Below are 16,553 nucleotides of genomic sequence, written 5' to 3'. Positions count from 1 at the left end.
TTTATTAAAGGAAAAGCAAGGATGAGCATCTCTCCCCAGGTACATTTTGTTGGTGTTTGATACCCCTGATGCCATGGTCAGCTTTCTACTTTAACCCTTCCTTGACTCAGATTTTCTACTCAGTTCATCTATTTTCAGATTTTTGGCTAAAAGGAAAACATTTCTACTACATACCATCCTCAGTAGGAGAGTAAAATTCGATATACACTGTTTTGCTTTACAAAATCCTTCAGAAACTCAGAGACTTTCTAAGTTTTGGGATACTATTTTAAAAGTACTTAGAGTTTTGTTTGGGTCTTTTTCATCACACTCATATAAAGCTATAGAATCATGCTTGTTAGTGTCATCTGATAATATGAAGATTGATAGAAGTCAGGAGGGAAGTTACCTGTCATTTCGTACAGGCTTAGATGGACCATGGCCTGTCCTATTCTGACATAAAACATTCCCAGAGGATGGTCTTTCAGGACCCAGAAGAAAAACTATTTACTATTTATTATCACCCACCAAACTGGGAAAAGCCTCGACCTTTTTATTTATTTATTTTTGCTGGTAGGAATTTAACACAAATTTACTTGCATAGGTTTAAATTTCACATTCTATAATAAAAACAGAAAGGTTACCCTTTCACTTTTTTTTTTCTTTTTTTAACATCTTTATTGGAGTATAATTGCTTTACAATGGTGTGTTAGTTTCTGCTGTATAACAAAGTGAATCACCTATACGTATACATATATCCCCATATCTCCTCCCTCTTGCGTTTCCCTCCCACCCTCCCTATCCCACCTCTCTAGGTGGTCACAAAGCACCGAGCTGATCTCCCTGTGCTATGCAGCTGCTTCTCACTAGCTATCTATTTTACATTTGGTAGTAGATATATGTCCATGCCACTCTCTCACTTCATCCCAGCTTACACTTCCCCCTCCCTGTGTCCTCAAGTCCATTCTCTACGTCTACGTCTTTATTCCTGTCCTGCCCCTAGGTTCTTCAGAACCGTTTTTTTTTTTTTAGATTCCATATATATGTGTTAGCATATGGTATTTATTTTTCTGTTTCTGGCTTACTTCACTCTGTATGACAGTCTCTACGTCCATCCACCTCACTACAAATAACTCAATTTTGTTTCTTTTTATGGCTGAGAAATATTCCATTGTATATATGTGCCACATCTTCTTTATCCATTCATCTGTCAATGGACACTTAGGTTGTTCCATGTCCTGGCTATTGTAGATAGTATTGCAATGAACATTGTGGTAAATGATTTTTTTTGAATTATGGTTTTCTCAGGGTATATGCCCAGTAGTGGGATTGCTGGGTCATATGGTAGTTCTATTTTTAGTTTTTTAAGGAACCTCCATACTGTCCTCCATAGTGGCTGTATCAATTTACATTCCCACCAACAGTGCAAGAGTGTTCCCTTTTCTCCACATCTGCTCCAGCATTTATTGTTTGTAGATTTTTTGATGATGGCCATTCTGACCGGTGTGAGGTGATACCTCATTGTAGTTTTGATTTGCATTTTTCTAATGATTAGTGATGATGAGCATCTTTTCATGTGTTTGTTGGCAATCTGTATGTCTTCTTTGGAGAAATGTCTATTTAGGTCTTCTGCCCATTTTTGGATTGGGTTGTTTGTTTTTTTGATATTGAGCTGCATGAGCTGCTTGTATATTTGGAGATTAAACCTTTGCCAGTTGCTTCGTTTGCAAATATTTTCTCCCATTCTGAGGGTTGTCTTTTCATCTTGATTATGGTTTCCTTTGCTGTGCAAAAGCTTTTAAGTTTCATTAGGTCCCATTTGTTTATTTTTGTTTTTATTTCCATTTCTCAAGGAGGTGGGTCAAAAAGGATCTTGCTGTGATTGATGTCATAGAGTGTTCTGCCTATGTTTTCCTCTAAGAGTTTGATAGTGTCTGGCCTTACATTTAGGTCTTTAATCCATTTTGAGTTTATTTTTGTGTATGGTGTTAGGGAGTGTTCTAATTTCATTCTTTTACATGTACCTGTCCAGTTTCCCCAGCACCACTTATTGAAGAGGCTGTCTTTTCTCCATTGTATATTCTTGCCTCCTTTATCAAAGATAAGGTGACCATATGTGTGTGGGTTTATCTCTGGGCTTTCTATCCTGTTCCATTGATCTATATTTCTGTTTTTGTGCCAGTACCATACTGTCTTGATTACTTTAGCTTTGTAGTATAGTCTGAAGTCAGGGAGCCTGATTCCTCCAGCTCCATTTTTCTTTCTCAAGATTGCTTTAGCTGTTCGGGGTCTTTTGTGTTTCCATACAAATTGTGCAATTTTTTGTTCTAGTTCTGAGAAAAATGCCAGTGGTAGTTTGATAGGGATTGCATTGAATTTGTAGATTGCTTTGAGTAGTAGAGTCATTTTCACAATGTTGATTCTTCCAATCCTAGAACATGGTATAGATCTCCATCTATTTGTATCATCTTTAATTTCTTTCATCAGTGTCTTATAGTTTTCTGCATACAGGTCTTTTGTCTCCTTAGGTAGATTTATTCCTAGGTATTTTATTCTTTTTGTTGCGATGATAAATGGGAATGTTTCCTTAATTTCTCTTTCAGATTTTTCGTTGTTAGTGTATAGGAATGCAAGTGACTTCTGTGCATTAATTGTGTATCCTGCTACTTTACCAAATTCATTGATTAACTCTAGTAGTTTTCTGGTAGCGTCTTTAGGATTCTCTTGTATAGTATCATGCCATCTGCAAAGAGTGACAGTTTTAATTCTTCTTTTCCTATTTGGATTCCTTTTATTTCCTTTTTTCTCTGACTGCTGTAGCTAAAACTTCCAAAACTATGATGAATAATAGTGGAGAGAGTGGGCAACCTTGTCTTGTTCCTGATCTTAGTGGAAATGGTTTCAGTTTTTCACCACTGAGAGCGACGTTGGCTGTGGATTTGTCATGTATGGCCTTTATTATGTTGAGGTAGGTTCCTTCTATGCCTACTTTCTGGGTTTTTATCAAAAATGGGTGTTGAATTTTGTCAAAACCTTTTTCTGCATCTATTTAAATGATCATATGGTTTTTCTCCTTCAATTTGTTAATATGGTGAATCACATTTATTGATTTGCGTATATTGAAGAATCCTTGCATTCCTGAGATAAACCCCACTTGATCATGGGGTATGATCCTTTTAATGTGTTGCTGGGTTCTGTTTGCGAGTATTTTGTTGAGGATTTTTGCCATCTATGTTCATCAGTGATATTGGCCTCTAGTTTTCTTTTTTTGTGACATCTTTGTCTGGTTTTGGTACCAGGGGTGATGGTGGCCTTGTAAATGAGTTTGGAAGTGTTCCTCCCTCTGCTATATTTTGGAAGAGTTTGAGAAGGATAGGTGTTAGCTCTTCTCTAAATGTTTGATAGAATTTGCCCGTCAAGCCATCTGGTCCTGGGCTTTTGTTTGTTGGAAGATTTTAATCACAGTCTCAATTTCAGTGCTTGTGATTGGTCTGTTTATATCTTCTATTTCTTCCTGTTTCAATCTCGGAAAGTTGTGCTTTTCTAAGACTGTGTCCATTTTTTCCAGGTTGTCTATTTTATTGGCACATAGTTGCTTGTAGTAATCTCTCATGATCCTTTGTATTTCTGTGGTGTCTGTTGTAACTTCTCCTTTTTCATTTCCAATTTTATTGATTTGAGTCCTCTCCATCTTTTTCTTGCTGAGTCTGGCTAATGGTTTATCAATTTTCTTTATCTTCTCAAAGAACCAGCTTTTAGTTTTATTGATCTTTGGTATTGTTTCCTTCATTTCTTGTTCATTTATTTGTGATCTGTTCTTTATGATTTCTTTCCTTCTGCTAACTTTGGTGTTTTCTTGATCTTCTTTCTCTAATTGCTTTAGGTGTGAGGTTAAGTTGTTTATTTGAGACGTTTCTTATTTCTTGAGGTAGGATCGTATTGCTATAAACTTCCCTCTTAGAACTGCTTTTGCTGCATCCCATAGGTTTTGGGTCGTCGTGTTTTCATTATCATTTGTTTCTAGGTATTTTTTGATTTCCTCTTTGATTTCTTCAGTGATCTCTTGATTATTTAGTAGCGTATTGTTTAGCCTCCATGTGTTTGTATTTTTTTACAGTTTTTTTCCTGTAATTGATATCTAGTCTCATAGCATTGTGATCAGAAAAGATTCTTGATACAATTTCAACTTTCTTAAATTTACCAAGGCTTGATTTGTGACCCAAGATATGATCTATCCTGGAGAATGTTCCATGAGCACTTGAGAAGAAATTGTATTCTGTTGTTTTTGGATGGAATGTCCTATAAATATCAATTAAGTCCATCTTGTTTAATGTGTCATTTAAAGCTTGTGTTTCCTTATTTAATTTCATTTTGGATGATCTGTCCATTGGTGAAAGTGGGGTGTTAAAGACCCCTATTATGACTGTGTTACTGTCAATTTCCCCTTTTATGGCTGTTAGCATTTGCCTTATGTATTGAGGTGCTCCTATGTTGGGTACATAAATATTTACAATTGTTATATCTTCTTCTTGGATTGATCCCTTGATCATTATGTAGTGTCCTTCTTTTTCTCTTGTAATAATCTTTATTTTAAAATATATTTTGTCTGATATGAGAATTGCTACTCCAGCTTTCTTTCGATTCCCATTTGCATGGAATATCTTTTTCCATCCCCTCACTTTCAGTCTGTATGTGTCCCTAGGTCTGAAGTGAGTCTCTTGTGGACAGCATATATATGGGTCTTGTGTTTGTATCCATTCAGCCAGTCTGTGTCTTTTGGTTGGAGCATGTAATCCATTTACATTTAAGGTAATTATCGATATGTATGTTCCTATTACCATTTTCTTAATTGTTTGGGGTTTGTTATTGTAGATCTTTTCTTTCTCTTGTTTTTCCTGCCTAGAGAAATTCCTTTAGCATTTGTTGTAAAGCTGGTTTGGTGGTGCTGAGTTCTCTTAGCTTTTGCTTGTCTGTAAAGTTTTTAATTTCTCCATCAAATCTGAATGAGATCCTTGCTGGGTAGAGTAATCTTGTAGGCTTTTCCCTTTCATCACTTTAAATATGTCCTGCCACTGCCTTCTAGCTTGCAGAGTTTCTTCTGAAAGATCAGCTGTTTAACTTATGGGGTTTCCCTTGTATGTTGTTTGTTGCTTTTCCCTTGCTGCTTTTAATATTTTTTCTTTGTATTTAATATTTGATAGTTTGATTAATATGTCTTGGCGTGTTTCTCCTTGGATTTATCCTGTATGGGACTCTCTGCACTTCCTGGACTTGATTGACTATTTCCTTTCAACTATATTCTCTTCAAATATTGTCTCAGTCCCTTTTTTTTGCTTCTTCTACTGGGATTCCTATAACTCGAATGTTAGTGCGTTTAATGTTGTCCCAGAAGTCTCTGAGACTGTCCTCAGTTCTTTTCATTCTTTTTTTTTAAATTCTGCTCTGCGGTAGTTATTTCCACTATTTTATCTTCCAGGTCACTTACCCATTCTTCTGCTTCAGTTATTCTGCTGTTGATTCCTTCTAGAGAATTTTTAATTTCATTTATTGTGTTGTTCATCATTGTTTGTTTGCTCATTAATTCTTCTAGGTCCTTGTTAAACGTTTCTTGTATTTTCTCCATTCTATTTCCAAGATTTTGGATCATCTTTACTATCATTACTCTGAGTTCTTTTTCAGGTAGACTGCCTATTTCCTGTTCATTTATTTGGTCTGGTGGGTTTTTACCTTACTCCTTCATCTGCTGTGTATTTCTCTGTGTTCTCATTTTGCTTAACTTACGGTGTTTGGGGTCTCCTTTTTGCACGCTGCAGGTTCGTAGTTACCATTGTTTTTGATGTTGCCCCCGGTGGGTGAGGTTTGTTCAGTGGGTTGTGTAGGCTTCCTGGTGTAGGGGACTGGTGCCTGTGTTTAGTGGATGAGGCTGGATCTTGTCTTTCTTGTGGGCAGGACCAGGTCTGGTCAGTGGTGTGTTTTGGGGTATCTGTGAACTTATTATGATTTTAGGCTGCCTCTCTGCTAATGGGTGGGGTTGTGTTCCTGTCTTGCTAGTTGTTTGGCTTAGGGTGTCCAGCACTGTAGCTTGCTGGTCGTTGAGTGGAGCTGTGTCTTAGCATTGAGATGTAGATCTCTGGGAGAGCTTTTGCCGTTTGATATTACGTGGGGCCGGGAGGTCTCTGGTGGACCAATGGCCTGAACTCAGCTCTCCCACCTCAGAGGCTCACGCCTGACACCTGGTCAGAGCATAAAGACCCTGTCAGCCACATGGCTCAGAAGAAAAGGGAGAAAAAGAAAGAAAGAGGGCTTCCCTGGTGGCGCAGTTGTTGAGCATCTGCCTGCCAATGCAGGGGACACGGGTTCGAGCCCTGGTCTGGGAAGATCCCACATGCCACGGAGCAACTAGGCCCGTGAGCCACAATTACTGAGCCTGCGCGTCTGGAGCCTGTGCCCCGCAACAAGAGAGGCCGCGATAATGAGAGGCCCGCACACCGTGATGAAGAGTGGCCCCTACTTGCCGCAACTAGAGAAAGCCCTTGCACAGAAATGAAGGCCCAACACAGCCATAAATAAATAAATTAATTAATTAATTAAAAAAAAAGAAAGAACGAAAAGTAAAATAAAATAGTTATTAAATTAAAAAATTATTAAAAATAAATATATTAAAATAATTTTAAAAACAAAGAAAGAAAGAGAGCAACCAAACCAAAAAATAAATCCACCAATGAAAACAAGTACTAAAAACTATACTAAAAAAAAGAAAAAAAAACACGGACAGACAGAACCCTAGGAAAAATAGCAAAAGCAAAGCTATACAGAGAAAATCACACAAAGAAACATACACATACACATGCACTCACAAAAAGAGAAAAAGGGAAAAAAAATATAGATATATATTTAAAAAAAGGAAGAAAGCAACCAAATCAATAAAGAAATCTACCAAAGATAATAAACTCTAAATACCAAACTAAGATAAACATAAAACCAGAAACAAATTAGATGCAGAAAGTAAACCCCAAGTCTACAGTTGCTCGCAAAGTCCACCGCCTCAATTTTGGGATGATTCATTGTCTATTCAGGTATTCCACAGATGCAGAGTACATCAGGTTGATTGTGGAGATTTAATCCGCTGCTCCTGAGGCTGCAGGGAGAAATTTCCCTTTCTTTTCTTTGTTCGCACAGCTCCTGGGGTTCAGCTTTGGATTTGACCCCGCCTCTGCGTGTAGGTCACCTGAGGGCATCTGTTCCCCACCTAGACAGGATGGGGTTAAAGTAGTAGCTGATTAGGGGGCTCTGGCTCCTCAGGCTGAGGGGAGGGAGGGGTATGGATTGTGGGGCAAGCGTGCGGCGGCAGAGGCCAGTGTGACATTGCAAGAGCCTGAGGCGTGCCGTGTGTTCTCCCAGGGAAGTTGTCCCTGGATCACGGGACCCTGGCAGTGGCGGGCTGCACAGGTTCCCAGGAGGGGAGGTATGGATAGTGACCTGTGCTTGCACATAGGCTTCTTGGTGTCTGCAGAAGCAGCCTTAGCGTTTCATGCCCGTCTCTGCTGTCCACGCTGATAGCCACGGCTTGCGCCCGTCTCTGGAGCTTGTTTAGGTGGTGCTCTGAATCCCCTCTTCTTGTGCACCCTGAAACAATGGTCTCTTGCCTCTTAGGTAGGTCCAGACTTTTTCCTGGACTCCCTCCCGGCTAGCTGTGGCACACTAGCCCCCTTCAGGCTGTGTTCACACAGCCAACCCCAGTCCTCTCCCTGGGATCTGACCTCCGAATCCTAAGCCTCAGCTCCCAGCCCCCGCCCTCCCCGGCAGGTGAGCAGACAAGCCTCTTAGGCTGGTGAGTGCTGGTCAGCACCGATCCTCTGTGCGGGAATCCCTCCACTTTGCCCTCCGCACCCCTGTTGCTGCGCTCTTCTCCGTGGCTCCAAAGCTTCCCCCCTCCGCCACCCGCAGTCTCCGCCTGCGAAGGGCCTTCCTAGTGTGTGGAAACCTTTCCTCCTTCCCAGCTCCCTCCCACTGGTGCAGGTCCCGTCCCTATTCTTTTGTCTCTGTTTCTCCTTTTTTCTTTTGCCCTACCCCGGTACGCGGGGAGTTTCTTGCCTTTTGGGAAGTCTGAGGTCTTCTGCCACTGTTCAGTAGGTGTTCTGTAGGAGTTGTTCCACATGTACATGGAGTTTTGATGTATTTGTGGGGAGGAAGGTGATCTCCACATCTTACTCCTCCGCCATCTTGAAGTTGCCTCCAGCCTTGACCTTTAAATAAACTGTTGAAAACTTCTAAACTAGTTCTTGATCCTGGGAGTGCTAAGTTAACATGAAACATTTTAAAAGAAAAGACTTTTATTAAAACAGACTATTTAGATTGTTTATGCCAAAGCGCACTCCCTAATCTGAGTTAAAGCACTTATTCAAGCACTGGAGTGCCATGATAGTTGGCTATAATTAAGATTCTAAAACCAGGCATTTTTCATATGTGTAGTAATTTCAATTATTTGTACTATTATATCAATAATACTGTACATGCATATGGTAATTGAGAGATTGGAATTATTAGTCCCTATGTATAGATGAGAATATTGAGGTTCAGGATTGTATATGAAACTACTTTTGTAATGTCGAACAGCTAGTAAGAAAGTGAAGGTGTGAGATGCAATGACAGTACTGAAGGCTCCATGTGCCATGCCTGCTGCAACACAAAATACCTGCATTAAACTACCTAGATATTTGGGGAAAGTGATCAAGGACGTAAAGAACAAAAGAAGTGAGGAACAGTGAAAACCAGATTAAAAGATACTAGATATAGAACCCTCCCCTCACCTTATGCTTCACCTGTGCCTGGAATGGTGTATATTTGCTTGCTATTTTGGACACGTTGACCAACCCTGTATAAAAAGAACACTGAAGATTCCTTCACAAAAGCTACCTATGCTTGCTATCACATATCTTAGTTCTAGCAAAATGCCAGGAATTAAAGAAAATCTCACTGCTCATCAGTTTCCAGTACTAAGGAAGGGCACACTTATTTACATAAAGGTAGGCATCCTGGTTTCACTTCTGGCTGGGTGCAGGAGCCACCAGCTTCCTCAAGGCAGTGACCCCCATCAATGCAATGGCTCAACACCTTTTGTTTGTTTTCTGGCCTCACTTTCAGGTGCCCTGGGCCTCTCAGCTCAGACAGAGCCTTCATTTGATTTGCACACAGAACTGACTTGAATGCAGTCACCTCCAGTTAGGACAATAAGAGAAAATGGCTTTATTTGGGTGACTAAAGGAAAATCTCTCCACATTTACTAAATACCCTGGCTTCTTAGATGCTTACAAAGAATAAAGGGACATACTTTCACCATTTCCCAGGAAAGCTTAGGCGGTAGTGAAATAAAGCAGACTTTTCTTCCGTTTTCTTCAGAGAAAGTCTTTAGCCTGAGAGAAGGTAAAGAAGTAAGATCCTAGTAAATAAACAGAAACCTAATACTGCAAACATGTATGAGGGTAGAATATGACTTCTGTATTAAGAAAAATGATGAATGTTTTCACATTATGGGAACAGCTTTAGCACACCCTTAAAATAGCACATTAGCGATATGTGAAGACATAGAGATATTTGTCTCTATAATTTAAACGTTTTCTCTTCCACAAGGATTTTTAGTAAGTTTATGCTATGGACTAGAGCTCAGAGACTGTGAAAGAAAATTTCTAGCCTTGAGTGTTGCTGCCACCTACATGACGGGAAGACTACAAACAAAACCCAACCCCTTTCCAGACAAGCATCAGCTGCAGTATACTTTCTATGAAAACATACTTTAGAAATCTCCATATTTGTTCCTTTAATTGACTATCCCAATCACAACTGAAGTGATAGTGTTCACTGTTTTCACCTCACTTCTTGTCTCAAATTCTTGCAGAAATTGGAGCAGTTTTGTTTAGATTGGTGGGAATACACTGACTTGTATGAAATAGGGGCTGATCCAAGGAAATCGTCCTTATCATCAAAACAATCCTAAGTGCAACTTGATCCCTGTGACAATGAGTGTCTCAGGGAGAGGATGAAGGCTCTCAATCTTACTGTCCTACAGTTTCCCCCCCACACCACCACCACCACAAGCCTGCAGGCTTTAAAATACAAGAGGAAGAAATAAATACAATGTTTCCTCAGTTGATTATAACTATAAGTTGATGCAAATGGAGATAACATGAATGTAAGAATTCTTTTGATATAGATAAGAGTGGTTATTTCTGATAGGAAATGCAGTTGCCACTGCAGAACTAATAGGAAATCTCTTTAAAAGTCTAAAGGAAACTTGTGATATGTCAAGAACCTGTCATAGATCTTCCTTTTATCTTGGATGGCATCATCTGAGGGCCATGATGCTCAGTGACTGAGGCTGTGTGAAACACATTCTCCCTAGAAGATACACATGCAAGATCGAAAAGCCGATTGATGACTTTACAGATAATTGCAATTAAAATAATTGCTAAGTGAATAAATGATAGGTTTTGTAAGCAAGTACCAAGCAATTACTGCTATTGCATCATGTTATGAGTATTGGCATTTTGCTGGCATTTGGCACTTTCCAGATTTAGGCACAGTGTTGTACTAAACATGTACTAGTCATCTTTGATGTTAAAAACCTTGTATCCTTGAATTAAAAAATCACTACTACCTTTCCAATTAGTAACAAGTTGAAGACAGAAGGATCCCTAAAAACAACGATGGGAAAACCTTGTCTGTGCAATGAAAAAAGGGCATTTGGAAAAACAATGTCAAAATGGAGCAGTATATGTGCTCAACATTTCACCCTGTATACCACGAGAAATAAGCCATTTAAAACATTTTCAATGGTCTATGGCTTCGGTTTTCACATGGTATTAAAACAACTATTTCTTACCATTTGTATCATTATAATCATGCTCATAATGATGAAGTTGTCACAGTCTATTTACCTGCACTATGCTTTCTGGGATAAAAGTGAATTTATCGTAGACTTAATGAATAGAGCCTAAGGCTAGATGGTGGCAAAAAATTCAGTAATCAAGATAAATGTATTTTAACACAATATTTATAAAAATCAAATTAATGCAAAAAAATCCATGACATTGAAATCTTAAATAAAGATGTAACCTGATAAGGTCTGATGAGGGTGAGAGGAGTGAGTGAGTGGTACCGGGACAGACCTCACCCCAGTCCCTGCCCTGCCAATGACATGAAGTGATGCATGCTGTCTTCAGGGGTCACAGTTGGGTGGGAGTTTCCAGTGGCATGCTCTTACTGGAAGATCTGTTAATTTCCAGTTTACATTTTTCTCATACATGCTATCTGTAGGGTCCTTGTTGATGAAATCACAGTGCAAAGTCATCTGGGGACCATTGTACAGGAAGCCATGTAGCTTCATCAGAAAGATATCTACTCAAGAAAGTTTTAACTTTGCAACTTTTTTGGTCACAGTTCATTTTGAAAGTATTTTACATTGCTAACTAGGTACATGTTTACAAAGTAATGACTTCCATAAGAGATTAGACACAACTTTGAGCACTTTACACGTAAAATAACATTTTGTGGAGAACCAAAGAATACATAGCACTACTTTTAAATAACTGTGTAATCAAAATGTATGCAATAGAAATTTAAAAATTACATGAAAGAGTCCATTATGTAAAAATGACTTTAAAGTCAATTGGAATTAATATATTCTGAGCCTTCTTTTTAAACATCTGGCATAAAACTTAAATTTTAAAAATTCAATTATTATAATGTGCCCTCTAAAGACTGAAGAGAAAGAATATCTTTTCTAAAATTTTCATATGAATAATTATAAAAGGCTTTTAAATACAGAACATTGGAGGGAAATGTACAAGGAAGGAAACAAAAAATACCCCAATACTACCATCTTGAGATAAAATGTTAATACTTAGTAAAATATTTCCTATCGTTTTTCTAATAGCGACATGTTTAAAGTAGCCTTAACTTAGTTTCTAAAATAGCAACAGAATATTTCAGGCCTGAGGCCACCGTTCCGTGTTTATAATGCTATAAATTTTACCTTATATTTGAAGTGTTTTACAGTGTTCAGATTGCTTTCCATAAACCATCTCGTAGAGGGCCTCTGGACGAGCCCTTTGAGGGAGCTCTCTACACGGATGGGGAAGCGAGGCTCTGAGATGCACAGCAAGGACATGCTGCCTAGACACATGGCAGTGAAGTCTTGGCTCTTAAACCTAGATTCTTCCCTTATGCAATATTGCCAGTGTGTAACTCCACAATGAATAACAGAACCCAGGCTTGCAAATTTGAAAATATGATATTCCTTGGAGGAAAATATATAATCATAAACATCACCAAGATTATTACCAAAAAAGAAACCCAATGTAATTTTTAAATGATTTACTTATTACAATGACAAGGAAGACTCTGGATACAAACACAGCTGTTTGCTAATACAATTACTCCACTGTCACCTAAGACTGTACATACAAAGGGACAAACACCTAATTAAGAGGCAGTCAGTTTTGAGTTTCTAGGTACCATATGAGTGGTCCATTTAATTGTGTGGCAATTTACTATTTCAAATTCTCCTCACAACAGAAATTCCTGAAACATGTTGAAAGTAAGTCAATATCATTATTTTTAAGCAGACTAGTGGATCTGTGTCATAAATACACTTGCACATGGATATCAGGGAACATTATTTAAATGTCTGTCTCTAAAACTCTCATTTTTAGGAATTAAAAGTTTTGATAATTAATGGTGTTGGTCTCCAGAATTCATATTGGTAAAAGATTTTAATTAGTCATTCGATAGGAATTTTTAAATTTTAGCAAATATAAAATGTGTTACCAAAAATATCTTAAAAATTTCATTTAGTAATGTCAGGGTTATGCTACATCTAATTTCCTATAGCTAGTGACATAATAAAACATTTATCAAGAATTCAATATTGGTTTCCTTGGACCTGAAAAAATGCTAAATATGGCAACTATTTAAACTTATTTTTATTCTTCTTTGAAAAAAGAATAATAGGACATAGATATAAAAACAAAGAAGTTTATTTTTAATAAGCATACCAGAACTTGAGCATCCAAATTAGTTTCAACTATTAAAATTGCCCTTGTGAGAGGATATATCCTTATTTGATATTGCTATCATTAATAAAATTTTTGGGAGTCCTCCTTGTAATGGTTTTCAGAGCCAGAACACAGCATGCAAGAAAATGTGTTCCATTGTCTAGCTTGCTACCTTCCCATATTTTGAAATTTGTTCCAAGTGGCTTTTGACAATTTTCAGAGGGGTGAGGGAAGCACACACACACATATATATTTTTTTTTTCAAAGGATGGTAATTTTCCATCATTATTCATATTAACAATATGTTATTGTTACTGACATACAACTCAAAAGTATTTCAAATAATATCATCTTTTAGGAAAAAAAAGAACACACATTTTTGTCTCTTTTAAAACAGTCACACTCACGTCTCTAGTTCTGGTATATTCATTTACGCCAATCATTAATTATAAGCTCTGTAAGGGTAGAAACCATTCTATTTCAATTTTATAGCTCTATTCTCTAATCTCCCCCTCTCCCTTGCCCACTGCGTCTTCCCTTGTACCGAACCTGATGCTGGTGCCCCAAAAAATGTTTGTTGAATTGAAGTGACTATAACTTCCCTATTAGATAGATATATAAAGATATATATCATATATTTAACACTTTATTTCCATTTTTCTATGGATTAGTCAATATTTGTATTCATATGCACCCTAATAATCTTCTTGATGATTTTCTATAAATTCAGGAATTATACAATATAAATCACAGCAAATAAATCGGATCACTAAAGGCCTTAATAGATGAGCACTTTATGTCTGTTCTTATTTATATTGCTTCCCATAGTTTAGTTTGAGAATTCCTGCTAGTCAAGCCTCTTTCTGGGAATAGAACTACAAGAGTTTATACTTATTAAGGATCAATTGTGATGTGCTATCAGTAGATTCCCCTTCCCTAGTTTACATGTATATGGCCAACAAGATCAACCTTTAGCTAAAGACATTAGCCTCTATGTCATTAGAAGTCTAAATTAACTTGACTGCACAAGATTGGTCCCTATTATACTGTGTATCACTTATTTGGGCTAATTGATGACTAAATGGAATTGGCTATTTGTTGACATTTCATGCTTAAGGATGAGATTTACCATAGGGTGATTGATCTGAATTAAAGCATCTACTAAGACAAAATGTCCTAACCTAACAAATCAAACAAATTTGGTAAAATTTTAGATCAAATACATTTAAGCAACATTAAATTTAAAAGCATTGTTTGTTACATTGTTTAAAAGCAATAGGGTTATATAATTCAGGAACTGAAAAATGGAAGAAAATCTAAAATGGTATTACATTTGTGTCTGTGGGCTGGCACTCCTTGTTGGAAATAGTCAAACAAAAGTAAGAGGCATCGAATGATTTAGACAATGATTTTCTAAAATTAGATGAATTTGAATATTTTCCATCGGTAATGACTCTGGCCAAAGTATCAGCAAATTTACTACAAACTAATAACTAGACTAATAACAACATAGCTTATACACAATGATAAACAACTGGCATGTTTGGGGTTTCTTAATTTGTCCAAATCCAGTTCTACAGATGAGATTCCATTTAGCACAGCTTGCAGGAGCACACCTTTGCTATCCATAAATGATGCCTTCGTTCACCTGGAAAGAAAACAGATTATCTTGGGTTATATGGTGAAATAAAGAAATAAGAGAGAAGAAAGGGAAGGAGGAAGGAAGGAGAGAGGAAGGGTGGGAGAGAGGGGAGGATGAAAGGAGTGAGGAAATAAGGAAAGAAATAAGGGAAGAAATGGAAGAAGGAAGGAAGAGAAAGGAATTACCTATAATTTCTACATTTCTTTTTCTATATGAAATAAAATGTTAAGACAATAAAGAAATTCTTATAAACCAGGCCTCAGGTAAATGTATTTTAATTGCACATCTTATTGGTATAGGTCTGTTTTAATCACCGAGAAAGGTAAAAAGTTGTCAACAAGATGAATCGAGTTTGAAATTAGTAAATTTCCATAAATTTCAAGCAGCTGAATTGTTCTTAGAGAAACTCACAACTGCAGTTTTAGGACCAAATGTTATAAGTGTCAGCTGAAATATGGTTTGAGCTATGGAATAAAAAAAAAAAAAAGTACACACGTACTTCTCAGACTACTTGGATGATTATTGCAGGCTAAAAGATCACTTGATTAAGTTAATTTGAATAATTGGAGCTTTGTGCCTCAGTAAACTAAACTTCTAAACACATTTATATTAATGATGTGACCAATCATAGTAACTCCCACTCCTACTGGCAAAAACTCAAAAAGCTGATTATTTACTTTAGCTAACCAATATTCAGAATTGTATTATATATGTATTACATATATATGCCTAGAATTGTATGTCCTTTAAAGGTCATTAGATTAATGCTTAAAAATTTCCCTTTGGTTAAATTATTTACAATACTGATATTGTTAAACACGACTAGAAGACGGAGCTTACATGTTTTTACTACTGAAATTGTTCTTACTTCTTCTGGAACTTTTTTTTTACCACTCACCATAAGAAGTGTGTTCTTGATGGCTATGATTGATGGGCTGCTCGCACATTCTACATTTTTCCTGCTTCGCGCATCATCATCAGCCATCTCCAGCACTCCACTCCTGAATCTGTCCTACTTTCTGTTACCTGATTTTTGCTGGTGATTCATGAGCCAGAATAGTACAAAAAAAAACAAAAACGAAAAAAAACCTTGGCTTTTCACAATGTAGTATCCCCTAGGAAACTGTAAGAAACCTAGTTTTGTTCGTCAGATTCATGCAAATGCAATATTGATTAACAATGATGTATGTGGATCTACACACATAACGTGCTATATAAAAACCACTAAAGTGTTCTGTTAATGGCAGATGCGTACTGATTATAAACTACTTCAGAATGACATAAAAATGCTTATCTGAATCCTTTTTTTTTTTGTACTTCCAAGCTCTCTCTTGTCACTACCATTTTCAGCTGAAGCTATTTTTAAGTGCACTATCCCTCGTGCACTAGGAAGTAAAATTCTTAATTTTCCAAGCCAATAAGGTGATAAAAGCTCAAGGTTTCTCATTAACACTTGGATAAAATTTGTGAATGTCACACTAAATTTTTTATCATCATGAGTACAAGGATGAGGGGCAAGGAACACTTTTTTAATATTCTGGAGAGTGGGGATTGAGCTATAATCACTGTGCATGAAACAGTTAATAAGAAGTTAACCATCGAAAGACTAAACTGAACTATTTTTGTGATAACATCTTTCAGATTCAAAAGCAACCAGGCCTTAAAGAGCCAAACAAAGAAAGCCTAATGGCCCTAAAAACTCAAAAAAGGGAGCTGCAAGTTCACATGTTGTCTCAGTGCTTCTATTACTAGACATTGAAGTTATTCCCACAGGTTCCGGGAATGTATAAAGGCTGGTGAAGAAGCCAGTAGACTTCACAGAGTCTAAGCCAGAAACTTCAATCTGGGATTCACCTGTGAGTCAAAACTCTTTGCTAATG

General features: G+C 37.3%; 1 protein-coding gene across 4 annotated transcripts in view; it reads right to left on the bottom strand.

Annotated features, from left to right (window-relative positions):
• Positions 1 to 14,481: 14,481 nt before the first annotated feature.
• The window catches only part of WDR72 (WD repeat domain 72), a 199,966-nt gene continuing 197,894 nt past the window's right edge, over positions 14,482 to 16,553 (bottom strand). For all 4 annotated transcript variants that reach the window (XM_061182106.1, XM_061182105.1, XM_061182108.1 and 1 more), the window contains one exon: positions 14,482 to 14,679. In XM_061182106.1, coding sequence (XP_061038089.1) covers positions 14,624 to 14,679 — 56 coding nt within the window. In that variant the 3' untranslated portion in view covers positions 14,482 to 14,623. The remainder of the gene's footprint in view (positions 14,680 to 16,553) is intronic.

Source organism: Eubalaena glacialis, chromosome 2 (assembly GCF_028564815.1).
Source record: "Eubalaena glacialis isolate mEubGla1 chromosome 2, mEubGla1.1.hap2.+ XY, whole genome shotgun sequence".
Taxonomy (NCBI): Eukaryota; Metazoa; Chordata; class Mammalia; order Artiodactyla; family Balaenidae; genus Eubalaena; species Eubalaena glacialis.
Note: the sequence above shows the minus strand (reverse complement) of the source record. Positions and strands in the feature narration are given on the sequence as shown.